Genomic DNA, 23,988 nt, shown 5'->3' on the forward strand with positions numbered 1-23,988 from the left:
GTGACATTTCCATGGTTTTTGACCTAGCTCTGTCCTGGATGCTTATGTGTGACGGATTATGACATGCTTTCTGGCCTGGACGCTTATGTGTGACATTTCCATGCTTTCTGGCCTGAGGGCTTAAGTGTGACATTTCCACATTTTATGGCATGGGTGCTTACTTATGTGTGCCATTTCCATGGTTTATGGCATTGGTGCTTATGTGTAACATTTCCATGCGTTCTCGCCTGAGGACATGTGTGACATTTTCACTGTTTATGGCTTGCGTGCCAGTTGAAGGTGTGGGTGGAGCCAATAGAGGAAGTGGGTGGAGCTAGTGAAGGAAGTGGGTGGGGCCAGTGAAAAGGGATGTGGCCTCTGACAAACATTTGAGCACCTGCACTTCATATTTTACAAATTAAGCACTGACTGAGGGTAATCAGTGTGTAATGGTAAATAATCAGAACTGCCCCAGGGTAGATTAGTCTGGACCCATGTGGTCGCGAGACTATGAGGTATGAGTGTGGTGTAGGGCATGGATGTCCTTAGTAATCAGTGAGTATTCCTAGTAACCCTATAGATTTAGTGGTGTTTCTGATGATATGAGCTTGTATATTGCGAGTTCCCCATCCTCAGGTAGGTACCCAGGTGCCTGGATAGATGGTCCTGAGGAGGGAGGTGGTTACGTTTTGGCCAGGGTGGTGTTGCTCAGTGAGCTGGTTCTATCTGGTCTGAAAATCTGGTCATTACATGCGCTCAACCTGAAAAGCCTGTTTAAAATGCCCATGGTTGCCGGCGCAAACATGACAAGATAAGGTGTAGGTAGATACTATGGCTTGGGATTGTGACTTGTTTGTTGTGCAATGATAGTGAAGTGCAATTATGCATGTGTCTTGCTTGATGGCTAAAAAATAAGAATAATTTATTATAAAAAAAAGTTGGCAGAAGGCCATGTTCACACTGGTGGAGTCTCTGGTCATGAGCCAATGGGCTTGTAAGTCACAACGATAGTCACCACCACCCTATTGTGGGTGGAGCTACCATCTCTCATGCACCTGCCCAAGACATGGTGGCTACAGATAGGGAATGCATAGAATGGCCCCATATGCATGGAGCAAAGATCCCTGTGCAATCAGGCCACTGGTGTTTTGGGTTGAGAAAGAAAACCTCACAATTTGAGACTTTATTTTCTCAGTATAAAGAGGTTTGCAGAGTGGGTGGTTTAAAAATAGTGCCGGCTCGGCAAGCCTTCAGTGTCTGAATGCAGTGCACCTGCTGTGGCTGCCCTCGCAGCACAGAAGCTCTAACCAAGCAAGTGAGAATTTCTAAATAGAGCATGAAACGAGCAGGTACCAGAACCTTGAAAAAACAAACAAAGCCTCCTCCACCTGTAAAAGGCTTTTGAATTACTTCAGAGACTGGTGTGGGCGGGATATGCTGGGAAGCGTTCCCAATCTTTTTTTAATTTTATAATAACAGTTCTCCTACTTTTTGTTAAAAAAACAACCCTTCCAGAACAGATGATGCCAACCTTCAGGTGCCTCTCACTGCAAAGGAAGGGGAGGGAGTTCTCCTGTGCTGACAAAGAAGAAACAAGCCTTCTCCACAGGGAGGCTGATACCTGAAAGAAATATAAATGTATGCAACTGGGTATTCAGAAAATCTAAAGGCTGCCTGGGAGCCAGTTATGGCTTTAATTGATGCACTCATTTGAGGCTTCCTGGTAATGCAACGGCATTTCAGCTTAGAGTGCGCCTTTATAAAGAAAAGGTTTGCACCAGGTACAGCCTGATTGCGTACTACTAACATTATATATTTTTTAGATTTGTTTTATGTTCAACACTAAAAGACTGTTTTATAACTTTTCATACAACGCAGCAACAAAAGTTACTATGCCGTGTTGAATGAGAAAGAGAGCAGAACAGCAACATATCTACTAAGACATGACACGGCTTTCCTCTCTCCCGTCACTGGCGCACTTTAGGCTGCTTTGGCCATGCACACACTCCTGCACCATAGTGCATTAGTGCATGCGTGATGTCAAGCATAGATTTTGTACTAGATAGAAATGCTTCCTGTACAAAATGTATGCGTTAACACTTTCCCTCTGTGCTGTCCAGTGACTGGTTACCCACACAGACATCTGAAGTTATAGCATTAACCAACTGAGCTTTCGGAACATAAAAGAATGCATTTCCCATCGTTTACTTTAACAAAGTTCTCATACTTTTTATGAACTACAACCCCTGGTTGAACTGCAAAAGACTTTGTAAGGATTCTGTCAGCATCCAGTACACAGAAGCTGGAGGATTGAGTGTGTCCTGGAAGCTACATCAGCCCGACTAGGACACACAATGGGAGAGGGGGCATAGGGGCTCAAATCCAAAAAGGTATAAAGGTAAACATGAACACACACACACCAACAGCCATACACAACTATGTGCAACAAAAGGCACAGTGTGACTTGCTTTGGGGCAGCACAGGGTGCTGTGCATCAGGGGTGCATCTAGTGGAGGGTCCCTGGGATCAACATATAATGCACAGTTCCGCAGCACGTGCATTACAGGGCACATGGTGGTGCTTAATTTGGGGCACACCTTGATGTGCAGGAGGGGGTGCTGGGTAATATCCGCGAGGCATCAAGCTGTCCCTTGTCAGGCCGTGAGCCGCGCGCCCAGTCCTGGTTCTTCCTCTGCAGTCTTAGATCTGCGGTATAATGCAAATGATAAACACAAACAGAGCCGGCATCAGATGAGGTTCTCATGAAGGACATTACGGAAGGAGAAGGAGGGCAAGTTAACCTCTTTCTAACACACACTAGTGAATTGTTGAGGGGACAGTCAGCCACGTGCATGTCTTTAAAGCCACTCACGTACCAGATAATCCATAGGGACGCCAGCAGCCATACACAACACAGACAGGTACAGAGGCAAGAGGCCTCCTGTTGTGTGCGACTCTCTTGGCCAGATTCTGCTGTCTGCCCAGTAACAACGTGCAGGCTGTGAGATGCACTTGGATCATTTCTGTAACTCGAAGCATAGTTCTGCTGTCAAAAGCGTGACCGCGTGTGTCTATGACCTAAAGAACTGTGCGGATATCTAATGGGAGCTATAGTGTCTTGGTAATCTGTGGGATAGTACTGCTGTCTTTGTTGGACCTACAGAACTGCGCTGATGTCTGATGGGAGCCTATAATGTCTAAGTAACCTTGGGGACAGTTCTGCTGTCTTTATTGGACCTAAGGAACTGTGCTGATGTCTGATGGGGCCTATAGTGTCTTGGTAACCCAAGGAAGAGTTCGGTGGTCTGCTGTCCATAACGCGAGCGGGCTGGTGCAACCCGAGGGTAGCTCTTTGTATCTTTGTGATCTTGTGTCTGTAACTTGAGGGGCAGCTCTACTATTTATGATATTCACGTGTGCTTTTCTTACTTAAAAAATATCTATACTTTTTATGATGCGAGTGCATGTTTATGTAACCAGAAATATTACTCCACTGAAATTTACAAGCCTGGAAAACAGCGAAAAGTTACTAACACCCTTCTTCAATGACTGAGCCAACCTTCCACTTTTGATTTATTAGCTTGTAGGTTGATTTAAAGGTAACATAATTCTGAAAACATAGCTAGGAAGGAGTAGATGCTCCCACAGTATATGCAATGCAATGGTTTTGGATTATGAACACAGATGAAGAGATCGTTAAGGGTGGGAGGGGGGGCAGGGGGGGAGGGGGGGAGAAGTTTTTAGGCTTAGCCCTACTGACCGGAGGAACTGAATATCCGGAGGATGTTACTAACTGTTTAACTATAAGCGTTTTATACTAATGCTGTCCATGGTTAGTGATAAACCAAATAAATCTTGTAATAAGAAAAATAAAAATTATACTATAATATAATGTACAAATAAAAACAGTAGCTATAAGAAAAACGTGCACGTTCTAGTGAGTTGCTGTCCTGTTTCCTGTGCTGCAGATCACCATCGTACACCCTGAACTCGAACGCAGAGCATCTAACAAAGGGTAACGCAGCTCGGCGAAGTTCCTCGTTCAGCAAAGTGCACGAAACTGTGCGGAAAGGCCTATTGTGGTACAATTCCATTTGCAAACATGTTTACCACCGCCTTTAACGCTACTAATTAGGACAAGAGTCAGAACGGATTGTTTGCATGGATAATGTGCCCGATCTACGCACCAATGTATCACCAACATATAGGTGATGATAAATGAAAGTTTAAAACCTAGGGGATCCTAGTGTTAAAATGGATGCAAAACATATTTTGCACCAGTTCTTGCCCACTTCATAGCGCCAAATGTAAACGAAGCCCTGAGTCCGAGCTACTTCCCCTTAGCGAGCGGTAAGTACACCCAGCCAGCCCGGGCCTCGGCTGAAGCTTCCTGCCCACTCAGCACGTCAGTTACGTCCCTGAGTTCCTGTTTACCAGTGAACCGGCGGGTCACGGCGTGGCTCGTCAGCGAAAGTTTGACAAGACGAGTCATCTCACCCCCCAAAATAGAGCAGCCTTCCCTTCCCGCCCGCTTGCGGGCAGCAACCCTCAAACTAGTGCGCTCTACTGTTCAGTGCTAAAATATGCACCTTGCAGTTTATGTTTGTCTGTGCAGCGCCTTGAAACTATCGAGGCCTGGTGCGCAGAAGAAGCAGCCATTTCCCAACTTTACCCCTGCCAGTTGTTGCACGTTATTGGTCCAGCCTTTTTGAAATCGACCTCAAGTTTTACACCCACAATCAACTCGTGACACAACGCATTTCTAGCACTGGCACGGTGCCCAGTGGTGGCATGATGTGCACGTATCTCGGCCTACAGGTTTGGTGGCCTGACGTCAGCCAGAAGAGCGCCCCGAGTCAGACGAGGGCAGAGACCTCACACCCAAGAAATCGGAGGTGCCACTCGAGGGCACAGGAGTGGCACCTTCAGTAACTCCCTGACATGTCCTGAAGCACACCCTGTGCCAGGCAGGTTAAGGAGACTCCAGCTTCCGGAAAGGCGGATGTCCCAGATCTGAGGCTCCACCAGGTGTATGTTGTGCAGGACGAGCTGGGAGTCACCTCTTTCAAAAACTGCAGCCGGACTGCCACCTCACTTAGGCTCCATACGACACGGGCACCAAGTTATGCCTCAGGTTACCAAGCAAATTCACATTAAGCAAAAGGCGACTAAGCGAACATAAAGAAACATCTTCCACACAGCAGACAATGCAGCAGTGTCAAGTCCACCACTTCAAAGCCATGGAATGAAATAGCACAACCGGGGAACGCCGACCACCCATCAACGAGCAGCACCTTACAAGAATGGCCATTCCACCATCTCGTCAGGTGTGGAGACCGGTAGCTCTTTGGGACCAACACGTACTGGAGGGTACCAGGGTGGTGGGACTCTGGTGACCTCCTGTGTGTGCATATGAACGGCAGCCTCCACGCGCTACATTTGTACCCATGCTTCCACTGGATGTTTGTAGCCAGGAAATCTTAACTATCGAAGAATGTGTTAGTAGAGACCGCTACAGCACGGGCTGCACGACTGGCTCTTTAGTCAACTTAGTCCTTGATTCAGAGATGGTTACTTCGGTCACCTCGCTGGTAAAATGGAAAAGTAGCGCTATTACACAACAGCTGCCAGCGCCATCTGAATAAAAGATTCAGGAATACAAGAATCACTCACACAGGAGCATCACTCTTATCCCCAATTGCTCTATGGAGGACGACACAAAGGATCCATTCCACTCAATTCATCATTAGTCAAAGCAATGCTGGATTCCTAACGACTCTTAAGCTTCCCCAGTGTACACAGCAAAAAAGCAACTGGACGAGGCAGGCTAGTCTGTGGGCTACCTCTGGGACTAACTTTCCCAAGCAGTCACATTAGCCATTTTAATGCTGCTGCAGGGGAAGTTAAATACAAGTCCTAAAGCAGCAGCGTCTATGCTTGGACAAGAGGGTAAATCCACCCAGCTTCTGCCCACCCTCTCTGGGTGACTGTATATATATATGTGTATATATATATATATATATATATATGTGTATATATATATATATATATATATATATATATATATATATATATATATTACCTACTGGCTATCGCCAGTAGGTATATATAGTTAGGATTAATTCCCTATGGGATTTCTGAAAATTCTATGTCTAATAACTTTGGCGTTTGTGGACGGAATCGGCTGAAATGTTCAGGAAAATGGCACATTTTGTTTCTGAGCAGCCCCTGAAAATTTGGTGGGGTTTCGTCAAGGGGGGGCTGAGAAAAAAGGGGGGTCCCAAAACGCGTTTTTTGCATTGAGTTTTCCATAGGGCGGTTGGACTCACTTTTAGCTCGAACGGCTGAATGGATTTGCACGAAACTTGGCAAAATTGTAGGGACTGTTAGCCCGATGTGCCTTTGCTAGGTCTCAATATATGTGCTTCAGTGGATTTTGAGAAATTAACGTTTAAATCAAGATATATATCTGTAACAGCGCTCCGGGCAGCGATCCGGTCCGCTTACTTTTCGCGTTTCGGAACTTTGCGTGCAGAAAGCGGATTGGCTCTCCGGTGTCTGTCAACATTCTAAACAGTCCGGAGCGGCCGCCATCTTGTCTCTCGGTAGGATCGAGAGAGAAGAAGAGGTGAAAAACGAAAGGGGAATTTAATGAAAGGGGGCAAGGTATCCCCCTCTTGACCCCCTAGGAATGTTGTTGGGGTTATTAAAGGGTCCCGTGGGGAAAAGAAAAAAAAAATGATTTTTCACGGTAGAAGCGCTTCACGGGCCGCGAACTGGGCCGCAAACTGGTAGCGAAACGGGAATTCGCCATTTTGTGCTTCGTTTTAATTGTTTAGAGATAAAAATTATCGCCGCACATCGGCCACAATGCATGAGTATCGTTGAAAAGTCAGCGATATTCATGTATTATCCAGCAAATGCTCTTAGCCGTGTTATCCACCTTCCATTGGATAACATGGTTAAAAACTGCTCTGTGCGTGAGCTTTTTTTTTTTTTGCTGCGTGACGTTTGTTAACGTTCGATTCGATGGAAATCAGGAAGTGTTGACCACCATTTTGTCACTGCGAGTAAATATTTTGTTATAAATGAATCCTTATTGAAAAACATTGTCTGCGCCATCTTGCCTTTTTGTCCAATGCCACAATTTTGTCGTGCACGGCAGCCATTTTAGATGCCTTGACCAGGCCCACTATCTGCACGCCGCCGATCCTCAGCATGGCTTCCCACCCTCGCAAGCATCTCCCCCACGCACTGGTCATCCCCGCTCTGTCTCTCATGCATGGGCCATATACTTCCCCCCATCTGCGCTGCTCTTCTCTGAGAATCACACCCTGTGCCCTCCCGACACCTCTCTTTCACCCTATTCACTACCGCACCCTCTGACACTCCTCTTCCTCTGTGTCCGATTGTCCAGGCCGGACCTAGGCTATCACCTACCCCTGCGGATGTAGTTTATGGTCCCTGCTGTAGAGAATTCAGACATGCCAACCCTCCCGATTCAGGCGTGTGACTACTGATTTCAGTGCTAGTCTCCCGCCTCCCGATTTCTGCAAGCAAAAACTCGGGGGCATATTACCAACAACTAGCGATAATTTTTGTCTCTTATTTGTTTAGAGACAAAAATTATCGCCGCACATCGGCGATTTTTATCGCAGATAAACCTTGCTATTATCGCAGAAAAGTCCGCGATATTCATGTATTATCGAGCAAATGCTCTTAGCCATGTTATCCACCTCCCATTGGATAACATGGCTAAGAACTGCTCAGGGCAGGTGTTAGATTTTGGAGATATTCGCGCTTAGCGCGAATATCTCCAAAAGTTGGTAATAGGAGATAGCGATGTTAGGGACTGTTTCCAGTCGCTAACATCTTGGCACGCCCGCTTTGCATGTCATTAGTGATAAGTATCACTGACATGCAAAGCGGGGCCCAAGATGGTCGCTATCTCCTTTTAGCTGTCACTAACTGGTGTTAGCGACAGCTTGGTAATAGGGAGATATTTTTATCTCCGCTTTCTTGGCTTTTAAAGCCAAAAAAGCGGAGATAAACCCCCTTGATAATATGCCCCACGATTCCTTGGGGGTTTCAGCTGACAGGGCTTGGTATTGTGTTACATGGTAATTTTTCCAGGAAACGTCAGAGGGTCGATGCAGGGGTTCTAGAAGAGGTGATAAACCATTTAAGCCTCATGAACAAGCGCATGGTCTTTTAAAGATTTGTGAAGTACTCGGGGCGGCGGTGTGTGTGTGCCCTCTTTCAGGAGCGGGCGGGGGGGCACTGCCAGCAACTTGCCAGGTCAGGTAGTGTTCAACACGTGCATCACCCTTTCTCTGCCTGCTATTGCGCTCCATGCTTCGGAAAGGTAAGAAAAAGAACGTGCATTTGAGTTTGAAATGTCCGATCCTGCAGCAGCACACTTCCAAAGCCCACACATGACAATAACCCGATTCAAGGCCCCATTCACCCGTTTTTAAAAAAATAGATAACACTCCAACAAAGTAAGATTATAAAACTTTATTAACTATTAACTATAACGAACGGAACAAAAACTAAAAACATTTAAACATTTTTCAACACAAAAAGCAACAATGGTTAGAAGCTGTCTTGTGCGAATAGTCCCAAGGCAGCACAACGTGCAGAGTTCTGGACGGCACCCAGGTGATGTCGCCTGGGTGCCGCACTGGTTTTGGGATCCTACAATGCAGCACAGAAAAACAGCGTGGGGCGTCCCGGGTGGTGCGGGGGGAGGCCTCGTCAGTAGCGGTCTGTTGTGCGAATAGTCCCAAGGCAGCAGAACGCGTTGAGATGTTGATGGGACTGTGTCCAGTGTCACATGGCTGACACAACATGTACGACAGGCACCCAGGTGATGTCCAGTAAACTGCCGCACTGGTTTTGGTATCCTACAATGCTGCTCCGAAAATTGGCGTGCGGCGGCCCGGGGGTGGGGGAGGCGGCGTGAACGGGCCTCCCCAGGTGGCGGCCATCTAGCTGAGTTGCGCTCGCTCTTGCGGCTACAGCGTCTCGCTCACCATGTTGTTGAGTTGCTTCCACTCTTGCAGTGCAGCGATAGGCGGCTGCCACATGGCTCTTAAAATGGCGGACGGCTCCTCGGTTTTGGGCCTGGTCCACTGAAATGGCCCTGGGACACCTTGGAACTCGGACGCTTGCCTGCTAGGGCTTGGGCTCCATTCTCGAAAAGCGTCCCCTCAGCCGTGAAGATTCTACAAAAGTTTTGGGGGCCCCCGACTCCCGCAGGCTTCTGGTGGGGAGCGGCTGCCATGATTGCTCGCGGAATGACCACGACGGAGCCACGAGATGGTGGTGCTCTCATGCTGACGCCAGTTTCAGTCTGAATGATCCAGAAACAAGGTGGGGCTTTCATCGTTTGGGAAAAAAAATGTTCTAAACCAATGAAAAGTGTTATTTTTAGGTCATATGACCAAGCCTTCCATCTTTAGGAAACCAAAAGTAAAATGAACCAATGAAAAGTTTTATAAACAAGTCACATGACCTGTTATGCGGCATAGGGCTACAAAAAGCGTAGAAAATCCGTTGGCACGTGAGGCGGCGTCAGTAGCGGACCGATGTGCGAATAGGCCGAAGGCAGCACAACGCGCCGAGATCCGCATGGCACCGAGGTGGTGTCCAGCAAATTGCCGCACTGGTGTGGCCATCCTACAATGCTGCGCCGAAAGACGGCGTGTCCAGCTGAGTTGCGGTCACTGTTGCGGTACAGTGACTCGAACGCGCCGAGATCCGGATGGCACCGAGGTGGTGTCCAGCAAATTGCCGCACTGGTGTGGCCATCCTACAATGCTGCGCCGAAAGACGGCGTGTCCAGCTGAATTGCGGTCACTGTTGCGGTACAGTGACTCGAACGCGCCGAGATCCGGATGGCACCGAGGTGGTGTCCAGCAAATTGCCGCACTGGTGTGGCCATCCTACAATGCTGCGCCGAAAGACGGCGTGTCCAGCTGAGTTGCGGTCACTGTTGCGGTACAGTGAGTCGAACGCGCCGAGATCTGGATGGCCCCGATGTTGTGTCCAGCAAGTTGCCGCACTGGTGTGGCCATCCTACAATGCTGCGCCGAAAGTCGGCGTGGGGTGCCCCGTTGGCTTATGAGGTGATGTCAGTAGTGGACCGATGTGTGAATAGGTCGGAACCAGCACAAGGCGCCAAGATCCGAACGGCAAGTCCTGGATGTTGAGTGCCTCAGTTGAGAGTTCTGAGCAGTGCTTGTAAGACTATTCGAAGTTTATTATAAGAATCAGAGTAAGTTGAAGACTGTCTGAAGCTTATTTGCACCTTTTGCAGCTTCACTATTGCCCAAGGTGGTGTTCAGCGGAACTTTTTTCCTTTTCCTTTCTGCTTCTTTTCCTACAATCCGTTTCATCTGAAGACACGACCAGGTCCCTGAATGTGTGTAGGGGGACGCTATTGAGTGAATGAAAATGGCGGCTTGTCCAGCTGAATTGCGGTCACTGTTGCGGTACAGTGAGTCGAACGCGCCGAGATCCAGGACCGATGTGTGAATAGGTCGGAACCAGCACAAGGCGCCAAGATTCGAATGGCAAGTCCTGGATGTTGAGTGCCTCAGTTGAGATTTCTGAGCAGTGCTTGTAAGATTGTCTGAAGCTTATTTGCATCTGCTGCAGCTTCACTATTGCCCTTGTGTGGCCAAAGGTCGCACATGACATAGGCGGCCGGCTCCCGAGGTCCGGCGGAACTTTTTGCCTTTTCCTTTCTGCTTCTTTTCCTACAATCCGTTTCATCTGAAGACACGACCAGGTCCCTGAATGTGTGCAGGGGGACGCTATTGATTGAATGAAAATGGCGGCTTGACACAAAGCTGACTCAAGCGTTACTGTTGATGCTATACAGACAAAAATTGGTTTTCAGTTTGTACATTCTTCATGTTTTTTTTTTCATCCAAGTCTGATTAAGAGTTTGTAGAAAAATGGCTTCAGATTTTCCACATACTACTCTTCAACATTCCTCCTAAATGTAACAATGTGAAACTCACTAGGAGAACGGCTGTTTCTGTTTCCTTTCAAAATGCTGCCAACAATATTTCCTGAATGGAAGACACCATCTTGTAGCATAAAGGGCCGAAAGGGGTTCTGGTCTGGCCGATGGTTGGTGGAGACATTTTGACAATATCTTGGACCTGCCCGGCCTCGCCCAAAATGGCGCCGGTATAAATGGGACTCGTAACTCCTTGCCCGCAAATGTATATCTAGAAAATGTTATTGTAAGTGGCCCTGTCCTATTTTAATTACAAAATGTATGTCCACCGATTCCGCAACTGTTAGACACCTTAGTTCTTGCAACCTAATGGCCCGCTCGTTACGTTCCTCTACAGTGTAAATGTCTCCTCATCATATACGATTTCAGTTTGCTCCGTGGCCGGCCCACGTGGTTATAGGCCCGTATTTGTATACTGACATTTTCACAATAAAGGTTTTTAAAACAAAACACGGTAGTAGTATTTACATTGGTAAAGTTTTTACTTTTAGTCACTGTTTTCGAATCAGTAAAAGGCAAGTGAAATAAAGCAGTCCAATTACATGACGGATAAAAGGTATAATATGTAGGAACGCAGTAAAGATAAATGGTCAAGGGCAGTTGTGTTTTTCATGTCTGCAACATAAAGTGATCGATAAGAATCTGATAATCAGGCGTATCGGCGACTAAGACAGCAGGCCGAATCTCTTTTACTCAACGGTTCCGTCATGGAAGGAAGAAACGCCCTTTTTCTCGAAAAAGGAATATATTTTACTTGCAAGACAGTTGTAAATTTTCCGGGAAAGTACATTAGCCTGGAATATTATAAAATATATGTTTAAAAAAAATATGACCAAGCTTTTCATCATTAAAATAACAAAAGTAAAATGAACCAATGAAAAGTTTTATTAACAAGTCACATGACCTGTTATGCTTACGTTACGCGCTGCGCGCCGCGCCTCGGATCACTTCCGAGTGCGCTAACGCGGCGTGTCATATAACGCATTACGCGACAACGTAGGTCAAGAATATAGTCAAAATGTCTCCACCAACCAGCGTTCAGAACACAACCCCTTTCAGCAGTCCAAAAAGTTCTGTTAAATGACAACAGAGGGGACAGGCAACAAGAACCATCAGTCAAAGAGGGGAGGGCAAGTTCTTCTCTTCCGGGTCATGTTGGGGCGCTACCGGAACTGATCGAATTGGTAGTCTACAGTGTTTCTGGATGTTTCAGACTAAAGCTGGCGTCAGCATGAGACCACTACCATCTCGTAGCTCCGTCGTGGCCATTCCACGAGCAATCATGGCAGCCGCTCCCCACCAGAAGCCTGCGGGAGTCGGAGGCCCCCAAGACTTTTGTAGAATCTTCACGGCCGAGGGGACGCTTTTCGAGAATGGGACCCAAGCCCTATCAGGGAAGCGTCCGAGTTCCAATGTGTCCCAGGGCCATTTTAGTGGACCAGGCCCAAAACCGAAGAGCCGGCCGCCATTTTGAGAGCCATGTGGCAGCCGCCTATCGCTGCACCGCAAGAGCAGGAGCAACTCAACTACATGGTGAGCGAGACGCTGTAGTCGCAAGAGCGGGCGGTAAACAGCTGAATGGCGGAAGAGGTACAGTGTAGCAAAAGCGGGCGGAATGGCAACTAAAACGGTAAAGGGGCGCCCCACTACAGCTTGTCTTCAGGTGAAACGGATTGTGGGACAAGGTCCAGAATTGAAGAGTCATCAAAAGGCAAAAAGTTCCGCCGGACCCCGGGAGCCGGCCGCCTATGTCGGGGGCGATCTCAGGCTACACCAGTGCTATAAGACTTGGGGAGGGTGTCGGAGCCAAGCGTCTTATCCGAGTCCATGGCCATCACACCGCCCCTCAGGGGCCTCCGTCAAGCTGTTTAGGAAGGTAACATATCACATTGTTTTCTAATGCAGTCAGGTCCACAAACGACACTCACTTACTTTGAGAATAGTGAAGCTGCAGTAGGTGGAAATAAGCTTCAGACAGTGTTACAAGCACTGCTCAGAACTCTTAACTATGGCACCCAACATCCAGAACTTATGCTATTTGAGAATGGCAGTGACATCGAAGCAACTCAGGGACCAAAACCATTAACGTACTTTCACGTATGAAAATCTTACTTGGGGAGGGGGCAGGAGCGAAGCGCCCCCTCCCAGTCAGCGCCACCACACCGTATGTTGAAAATTTGAACCCATCGTTCTACAAAGTCAACCAAACTTGGATTGAAAAATCTAGAAAAATGTACAAACTGAAAACCAGTTTTGGTCTGCTTAGCATCAGTAGCAACGCTTGAGTCAGCTTTGTGTCAAGCCGCCATTTTGATTCAACAAAGCACAGGCATTGAAAAAGGCTCAAACTCAGAACTCTGAACTATGGCACCCAACATCCAGGAGCTTGCCATCCGGATCTTGGAGCCTTGTGCTGCTTTCGATCTATTCACACATCGGTCCACTACTGACATCATCTTATAAACCAACGTTATGTAAATAGTTTTTTAATAAAATGTTTTACCCTGTTTCTTTGCTGGTGTGTTGTCTATATTTTTAATATTTGCATAGGGTTTGTCATTATTTTGTGCGGGATGGGTGATGGAGCCGAGCTGTCTTGCAGCCCTCATGGTGTGGAGCTCAGTTCATCTCACTATTTTCGTATTTCTCATGAAGGGTTGTTCCTAATATTTCTATTTTAGCGAGGTCAAAAAGAGATCCAATTAGTGGCCTACTGATTTTGCTCGATTACTTTTATTTTTTTACACGATTTTTCACTATCTGCAAAGACTAAACAGAGTATTGCGACTTTGTGCTTGTTTGTAAATAGAGAATGATCCAAAGAGAACCAATTCTAAAACAGTAAATGCTTGGACAACAATCAATCAAATGGAGAGACAAGCAGGCACGACGGATTACAACGGGGGCAAAGGCTTGCGTTAACTACCGTTCACTATCTGCAAAGAGAGAGTACTACTAAGACAAAAGAGGGGAGGGGGGGTGCAGCGTTCAAAGCACATCAGCGTGCATAAATACGAAAATGTTTTTATCTATCACGTACTTGACATTTTAAAGCTTTTCATATTTGCTATTAAAAAACCAATGAAATTCACAGAAAAAACCATAGGTTATAGTGGATATATAGTTAGGAATTTGCATTTACAAAACCTTGAAAATTCAATGAAAAAACCATTGGTTTTAGGCCATATATAGTTAGGGATTTGCATTTACAAAACCTTATTTTACTCGCATAAAACCATTGAAATTCCATATATAGTTATAAGCGCTAACTATATATCGCGCACCCGCAATCCACTGCTGATGATGTCACATATTACATCATTCATGACATGGTTAGTGACATCACTGATGACATCACTGATGACATCTCAAATGACATCACTGATGACATCACTGAAAACATCTCATTTGACATGACTGATAACATCACTGATGATATCATTCATGTGATAATACGATGAACCTCTTCAGACTCTAATATAACCTTAGATACAATCAGTGTAAACAGACACTCACAGACTGTCACTCATCCATGGAGTTACTCACACACCTAGTCAGTCATGCAAAGAATCAATCACACCTCCATTTCCTCAACTATACAGTCATACAAACTTTACTTATTCAAACATATACTAACACATATTTACTCTATTATACAATCCCTGATACAAGTTCACAATGATCCATACAGCCACTCACACATTCACTGGCTCTTATGCACAGTTATTTATATATGTCAACTCTCACATGTACTGTGTTTTACATATGTACTTACTTTGACATGTAGCACTGAGATATCAATTCACTCACCAATGCACTCATGCACACAGTCAACCGCCCATACAGCTGTTTCCACATGCACTTTTGAAACCATACATCTAGTGAATCAACTGCTCACACATCTATGCACAGAGTCATACACCTCCCAGCCACCCACACACACACTCAGTATCCCATACAAATACTTGGGCAACCAATCAATAACCCATATAGTTACTCATATAGCTACTTATCAACACATGCAACAGTTTACAGAACAACAGACATAATGATGCACAAATTAAGACAGTTTAGTCACTAACCCATGCACTCAGTGAGACACATTTAATCACTCACTCATACAGTCAGTCATGCACCTACTAAATCCTTCATCCAGACACTTATATATCCACTCATTCTTCAATATGTAAGAGATATTTTAACTTTACAGAAACATACAGTCACTGGATGTTGTCATCAGTGATGTCATCAGTGATGTCATTTGAGATGTCATCAGTGATGTCATCAGTGATGTCACTAACCATGTCATGAATGATGTAATATGTGACATCATCAGCAGTGGATTGCGGGTGCGCGATATATAGTTAGCGCTTATAACTATATATGGAATTTCAATGGTTTTATGCGAGTAAAATAAGGTTTTGTAAATGCAAATCCCTAACTATATATGGCCTAAAACCAATGGTTTTTTCATTGAATATATATATATATATATATATATATATATATATATATATATATATATATATATATATATATATATCTGGGAACCTAAAGAGTCTGGTGTTGTTCGGTTACCCATCATCTCCATGTGGCAGGTGCAGGTAGTAAGGACAATCAGAGACCATGGTTGCTTGAGGGCTGCCTAAGGGGCTCAATTCAGCCCAACCTGCTAACATGTTTCTGATGGTCACATCCTTCCTCCAAGGGTACCCTTCCCTCTACCAGAAAACATCTGAACAACCCCCCTACCAGGTGCCACCTAACTGAAGCTGTAGGACCAAAGTGCTAATAAGAGGCCTGTTTCTATTTACAGCGTGTCAAACACTCAACTCCCAGAATATTCTCATCTCAAGCACATGCTGTCACTCACTGACAGGCCCAATCAGTTTGTGTCATGAGTCCTCTCCCTCTCTCCTTTTCTTGTGACCAGTCTCACCTAGAAACCTGCCTGATAAGAAAAGGCCCCACACTACGGTCATTACAATATTACTCATGAGAGTGGCCAGTCAACCAGACCACTACCCTAATCCTAAGAAATGGCGTCTTACAATAGTGACGTCATCACCACTCTAATGCCAAGGAGCAATGTCCTACGAGGGTTAAAATCTCGCCACTCTAACACCACAGAATGTAGTCTTGGGAAACCCCTGACATGTCAATTAATGACGTCTTGCAAAAGTGACAACCTCACCATCCAAATGCTAAGGTTTGAGATCCTGTGAGAGGGACAACCCCAGCACCGAAAAGGTATGATTTGAAGTCCTACAAGGATGTTAAACCTACTGCCCTGAAGCCATCGAATGTTGTCCTATCAAATCACCCTATTGTCAAGGCATGATGTCTTTTAAGAGTGACAAGCCCAGTAGCCTACTGTGATGGAACAGCGGTGACAAGACCATTATCCTTCGCGAAATCCCATCACGGGACTGGCAATACTGCCACCGGAATATCACTGAATTATGTACTATGACCGTCACTGGCCTACCACACTAATGCGAAGGAATGATATCAAAGTGACAAGCACATCACCGTAACGCCATGAAATGGCATGAGTTTCAGGGAGTTTTAGTGTACAAAAGACATAGGCCACCACACTTTATCAAGTTACTCCTCACAAGAATTACCCTGCTGTCATCCTGGTATCACTCATTGATTTATTATAAAACTAATGTCTTTGAAAGTTACTTTACAACAGGGTAACTTTTTGACAACCTCAATATTAAGAGATGAAACCCAACAAAAGGGACACACAGTGCGGTCTCACAATAATTACGCACTGTGACTGCGACAGCTGTGTTCAAACCCATCCTAATCAAATAGAGTTGCAGTCTCCGCTACCTCACGCAGGAATGGGTCATAAATCCAAAACCGAATCAGACTGAACTTCCTGTATTATGAGGTATTGACTGCCGCCAAAAATAACTTCTTGCAACATAGAACCACACAGAGGCTGAACAGTCCTAAATAATTTACGGCCTCATTACGATCACGGTGAGACCGCCATCGACAGGGTGGCGGTCTCTCAGCCATCGTTAGGCAATGGTGGGCGGTTCGGTGGTGGTCAGAAACTCCGACGGCTCACCCGCCATGGAAAGGCTGGCAGGGATGGACATTGGGGACTCGTAGCGGGTTCCTTCATCCTGGGCCCTTGATTGCGGGTATGGGTGATTCCTTTACCAAGTGACAGGCACCACATGGTGCCTGTCACGTAGTACAGGGATGTGTTACACATCCCTTTTGTCCATTGCGCTGGTACTGCAGCAAGCAGCACCCGCCGCAATGGAAAACCTGGACAATGCGACCACCACGGTGGTCGTCATATTGTAATGTGTCCTGTGGGATCCCCTACACTATGTCGGGCTGTCTCTATCTCTGTTAGGGTGGCGGGCAGGCACGAGTCCGCCCGCCATCCTAATCAGGCCCTTAGTGTTCAAATCTTCATGAAATGCACCTGAACCGGATTCATTCAGGGATATTAAAAGACACTGCTTCACCACAAGCCAGCTTTCACAACCATTTAATGTCACCTCTACGCCCCAACCACCAGCCTTCAAAGCTCCTCCCCCCTATCCACTCTCCTTGACCGATGCTCTTCTCTTCACGCTCAGTTCTTCCAAATCCAAGGTAACAACACCCCTGCCATTTTGGCTGCAGAAGGCCCCCCGATGCCAAATATCAGTAGCTCTTCAACCTCATGGTCTGTTTTTAAAGTGTTCAAGCAGCTCATTCCAACATTTTTTTTTGTACCGAGGCCTCCCTTGGCCCAATCAGTGCTTGAGAATTTTCATTTCACCGCTCTTTCCCATGGACCTCCAAGATCATGGAACAGACCGTAATATCCCAATTACAACACCTCCGATATCCTTAAAGTTATCCTGAAACTATTGCAAAATGTGCATTCGACCTAGGCCTGGCCCTGGAAGCTTACTCTTTGCTCCTGTCCGATCGTGTATTCTCTTTCTCCAACCATTCTCATCACCGCAGATCCCTTAGCTGCTTTTAACAATGTCCCTCACCCCAGATGCTACAAGGGTCCGCTCTCGCCACAAAACTCGCATTTAGGTTGTTGAGACTGTTCCTCAACGATTGAGAAAAGATGGTTAAGGTTTCCAGAGTTAGAGCTGGTCACAAGTACAGACTTCACTGTAATGGGGGCTACATCTAGCCCCGAACAAAGGCACAGCTGAATGTGCACAGTTGCAAAATTTTTTGCCAATTTTTAAACCATATTCATCCGTTTTACTCCATCATTTTCAAATGTATAATCCTTATTCTTCTGTTTACGATCGAATGAAAAAGGATGTATGCAGAGGGTTTGGATATGGAAAGATCTCGCCGGGGCACATTAGTGAGAAATTGTTAGGGGATATTTGAAAGGCATTTTGTGAGAAACTTGAACGTAAGGAACCGGGTAATGGGGATGTTTTCACTGCTCGTAAAATCGTACGTAAAGAATTGTATAATGGGGAGGTTTCAACTGTCCGGATAATGGCAATGTGACAAGGATTTAAACAGGGAGGAACAATTAATGAAAGCGCCTGAAACTTAGGGATACTCGTAATGCACAGAACTGTGGCGTAAAGCCTCTCAAATGTATAAATGTTCTCTGGAATTATACAATAGTTTGTATCAAAATGGGTTAGCAGTTGGTAATGTTATAATGAAGTGGACAACTGAATTGGTGACTGTGATTATTTTCATTTGTTTACAGAGACCCCCGAAGAAGGGCGTTGAGCCCGAAATGCATTGGGTACTTTTAAAATAAACACTGCCTGAAATGAATTCATGCTCTAGTCCTGTTCATTCTTAAAGTCTAGATAGACATAGTTGAACAGTAAAAATTCGGAAACAGCATATATACTTTTGCGTGTGGACTCGAATTAAAACAGAAGAATAAGGATTATAAATTTGAAAATGATGGAGTAAAACGGATGAATATGGTTTAAAAATTGGCAAAAAATGTTGCAACTGTGCACATTCAGCTGTGCGTTTGTTCGGGGCTAGATGTAGCCCCCATTACAGTGAAGTTGTTAACTTTAGTGCCTGTAGGGCATGGCACTACACCCAATCAGCACGCAAGCATTAGATGAAATTAAATAACTTTGAGAAATTGGATTACGAGGTGTGCATCCTGCCCCCCCATTTACAGCACAAGTACAGACTCCCAGAATCCTACCTCTCCTCCATCCTAGTCCGCACTTACATTGTTCATTTCATGACCTAAGTCAAAACGGTGTCACCTTGAAACATGCTTGAAATTAAAAAATGGCTCCCAAGAGACATTTGCCCATCTCTCAAACTCCCACAGGAGTGGATGGGCAGCAGCAGCCAGAAGCCAGTCAAACTCTTCCAGACAGACTCCAAGACCTGTTGGGTTAGAGCCTTCAACAAGAGAACCTACTGCCAGATTACACTACTCAGTAAAACTCTTCTAAAGAGCCCACAAACCCTCATGCTGAGGAAAGTAAGTACCATGGTCAACGCAATGCTGGACAATGCCAACTCCTCTGCTGGCATACCAGAACATCTGTGTATGAAACGTAACAATTCCAGGCATACACTAAGGAAAATACACAATAGATTCAACAAACAAACTAGTTCAGTTAGGAAAAATATAATTTTTTAATTTGATAAAAAGGAATATTAAAAGTAAGTGTATTAGTCACAATTGATAAAAATAGCAATATAATGATACATATGTATTCACAAAACAAGTTAAAAAAAGGTTAGATGGCATCCAGTCAGAACATCTGCCAGCCAGAATGCCAAGTTTCAGAACCCAGAAACTAGCATGAAATAGAGGGACCACAGTGGCCAAAGTCTATCGCCAGGGAACCGGTGACTGCTCTACCCTCCTGCATGTAGCCGTGCACACCTCCAAGTGTGAAGAGATGGGACACTATGATTCAAGCCACAGACTTTAGAACAGCCTGCCAGCCTGCCTCTTACATCAGATCAACCCTGCCTTGATCTCTTCAACGAAAGCCCTTAAAACCATCCCAGCCAGGGTCTACTGTGAACTGCAGCTCACACACACATTCAGCCTTTTACTCATTAGGGGTCGAAAATGTAATTCCCATACACTGGGTAATAATATCACTTGCCTCTTACAGTGCTTAGAGGTGCGGTATGAAGCGTTATATAAAATACAATTGTATTATTAGGTCACTAATATCAAAGACAGCTGACCGAAAGCAGACAGCCTGCAAGGACTGTAATTTAGGGATTATGAGTATGCAAGGTTGCGTGTCATCCCAGGCAGCCTGACACCCAGCAAGGAATTAGTGCCGCTTCTCGGGAAGACGTTTACATAAATGTTCTTAATGGCGTCTTTCCTGCTGGAGGTCAAAGAATGCGCGGTGCGTCTAGCAGAGAGCTGACGTGAGTGGCAGCACGTCCATCCAACCCGCATGGGCTGCATGTGCGAGGAGGCGGGGTTTCAATACATGTTCCCGCGTAGGGTCGGACTGGGAAAGAAAACCGGCCGGCACCACATTAAAAGAAGGCCACATTTGCAAATCAGGGCAGTTTTAAACTTGCAAAAACAAGCTCTATGAGTGCTTTGCAAGGTATGGGACACTGCATGCATTTGTGTTTGCTGCAGGTAATATCGGAGGAATCAACCAAAAAACGGGCCCACCAGACAATAAAAGTGGCGCACAAATGGTCAAAATGCCAGTCCATACACGGATTGGTCAGACCAGCCCTTTGAGGGGTGTCAGATTGATCAACACCATATTGGTGATCACTGGCCACAGGTGGGGCTGATACCTGTCCCAGAGGAGAGGCACACAAACAGTATTTGCCACTCTGGTATTTACTTTAAAATTGTTTGCGCTTTCCTGAGACACCCAGGATGCTGCGCTTAGCCACTATTGGCTGCCACAGGTCAGCAGGGTCACCTGGACAGTCGGCGGGGTCACAGTAATGGTATTTAAGCCAGAGGGTTCTTCAAAAACCCACACCACTTTATTGTTTTCTGTGGCCCTGCCTACAGTCAAATCCCTCTGCTACCCCTTGACACAAGCTTCTGGAACCTTCCAGTCCATCCCTGGATTGATGATTGGAGGAAGAAAAGTGGACATGTATGTTGTTCATTGTTGTTGAAATCATAAAACAAGCCTACCACCCAATACCATTAAATATTCTATACTAATGACAACAGTCCCTTCACTTAAATGTCATGAAATAACACTTTACGCATCCCTAATGTCACCCCACAACACTTACAACAAGCAAGACAGGGATGTCACATAAATAAGTCACATGATACCGCAAGAGACCCACGTTCCTAAAGACACAGAATAAAGTCTTGAAAGCAGTGTCAACAAGCCCACTACTATTGCATATCATAACATCGTTTTTTAAAAATTGTGAAGCTCAATACCCAGACAGTGGAGTGCAGTACCAAAAAACTAAACAACCTTATTTCATAGTTTGTATTTTTAAGGATCTCTACAGTTTCAGAAAACACAAAACACCAAGAATTTAGCTTAAAGTTTGCACTGAGAAAAATGATGTCTTCAGAGGCATGCAGAATGTGAGGTAGTCACTTGAAATAAGTTAATGGCATTTTAACTGCACAGCATGAGAGCAGACAAGAAATAAGCCTGTTTTAACATCCTAGAGTTTTTAATATGTGGGATTTATAAATGTATTAGAGATGTAATACGCGAGCGGTGCTATAAAGAAGCTCCTAACAGCCTTACATGTGATCCAGTAAAATCTGATTGCAGTTCTTGCTGATGGCAAGCGCATGCGGATGTCAAAAGGAACTGGTTTGATACAATCAGACCATTTGGGGTAATTGACAAAACAAGTGTCAGTGTAAAACAATCACAGTGTATGGCCAGAGAGAGGATTTAGCTAGGTTTGACAGCGCAGCATTCTTCCCATCAACATGAAGCACATTGGTGGATTGTAGGAGCGCCCTAAAGTCGCTGTAGTGAGTGAAGTTGTGAGGGAACCAACAAGCATTCTAAACACGTTCGGAAATAGGAGGTCTTCAGGAGAAAGCGCAGTCTAAATAGAGAGTAATGAAAGAAATTAAAATGTATCCCATCATCCTACCTAATCAGGTCTTGCAGTGTTTAAATATATGGATTAATCACTTTCTAAATATGGTAATAAAATACAGCTAGGAAAAAAATATGCTCCTTTACCGCTAGTTTAACTCTGCGCCAAAAACAGCTTAAAAAATTAAGAAATCAGTTTTTTAACCCCAACCCCTCAAAACGTTTATTTCCTATACCCATTCCCCCAGGGTTAATACAGCGGCAGTTGCAGAAATATTAATACCAATCCAATCCAATCCAAAAATTCTTTATTTCGGCCATTTGAGACCATAAAAGATTCATTAAAACATTTAAAACACATCAAACACACAATAAAAGCATGGCAGGGTGCAATTCACCAGTAGTTCATTTCCCTGTAGAGCATCGGGGCATTTAAGACAATCCTTGAAATATGAGTCCTAGAGGGGCATTTTCGAGACAGGAACAACCTCACGCCCCCTTCTTACAGGCATTGAAACATGGAACTATCTCCCTCCAATCTCTAAAGAGAAGGTCCACACTTAGTGATGCAGAAGATGCTTCAGAAGCCCTCTCTTTCCAGGCCTTTGGTGATGGGCAGCCCAGGCTTGGACTCTCACTGGGTGGCTACCTCCTCCCTCACCGCTGACTGCTTTTCTATTCTAAGCCAAGCGCCACAGGCTCTGTCCCGGGTCTGCTTGGACTGTACACGTCACTGGGTGGATCAATACCTCTTTACAACAGTGAGAAAGAGACAGCTGTCTATCGTGGCCGGCCTATAGTGCTAATCACAGACGGTAGCTGCCAATGCCTGAAGAAACCTATGCACATGGCACCAATTCTCATGGCCACACACATCCACGACCCCCACGGGCTACAAAGGTGATGCATCTCCTCTGTCTCCCACACGCAACTCCTGGTTTCAGCATAGAATACAATTATATGACAGAATCAGAGGCAGATGAGGATTGAAGGAAACAAAACTGCTGACAACCAACATATTGTTACTGCCACATTTCTCAGTCTTCTAGTGGAAACCCTCGAATGAAACCTGAGCAAAGGACACTGACCTCTTGAAGTGGGTCACCAGGACCCCCACGATCTCCCCAATTCGGTTATCAAGTGTCGGCTGCTGGCCGCACAGGCAGACGATGAGGTCTTTGTTATCTTTGGTGTGGAAGACCACTAGCTGGTCCTTTCCAGTGGAGACACTTAAGCCAGAAACCTGCAGAAAGAAAAAGAAAGCAGCAATTGCCACAGTGAGAAGCTTCAAGGCTGATTGATACTTAGTTTCATATGAATCCTTAGGGCAACAATTTCACTGTGATCATATCCACTTCCCATTCTAGCACAGATCAGTGATGACCTGGAACCTGCTCTTGACCTTCCAGTTATTCACCTTTCAAATTCTGCACAACTTAGTTCCCTCATCACTCCCTCCCTGGACTTACTTCATTTAACTTTCTGATCTCCTTCTCACACCACACCAACCTGTTTGCTTTTCATCCAACATGTGTCTATGTCCCCCATCGCCAAGCTGCCCCCCTTACTAGAGATTTCACCAGAGCAAAATGACCTACCTTGGTCTCTAGAAGGTTCAGAGTTTTGGCAGAGAGCGGGAGGAGACAGTGTATGAACTCCTCTCATCTCAAGTGAAAAAAATGATTTGTTCAAAATAGAACACCAATCATGACAATTGCCCATCCACAACAGAGATGAAGGTAATCAAATGGACAAACGTATTTTAACCAATATGGTACACACATGGTGCATTATAAAACAAGGTACATAGTTGAAGGATGTTATACCTGCCATCTTTTGGTGTGGTTTCCCCTGTCTTTTTGCTTTTGACCTCTTCTTTTTGACTGTGTGCTGAATTTCGTTTTTGCTGGCTTTAGGACTCTAGGCACTTTACCATTGTTAACCAGTGCTAATGTGCAA

The 23,988-nt window shown here is 45.3% G+C and overlaps 1 protein-coding gene across 2 annotated transcripts in view; it reads right to left on the bottom strand.

Annotated features, from left to right (window-relative positions):
• Window positions 1-23,988, bottom strand: part of MYO1D (myosin ID) — a 512,976-nt gene that overhangs the window by 71,271 nt on the left and 417,717 nt on the right. For both annotated transcript variants that reach the window (XM_086923844.1, XM_086923845.1), the window contains exon 21: window positions 23,118-23,272. In XM_086923844.1, coding sequence (XP_086779970.1) covers window positions 23,118-23,272 — 155 coding nt within the window. The remainder of the gene's footprint in view (window positions 1-23,117; window positions 23,273-23,988) is intronic.

This window comes from Lissotriton vulgaris, chromosome 5 (assembly GCF_964263255.1).
Source record: "Lissotriton vulgaris chromosome 5, aLisVul1.2, whole genome shotgun sequence".
NCBI lineage: Eukaryota > Metazoa > Chordata > Amphibia > Caudata > Salamandridae > Lissotriton > Lissotriton vulgaris.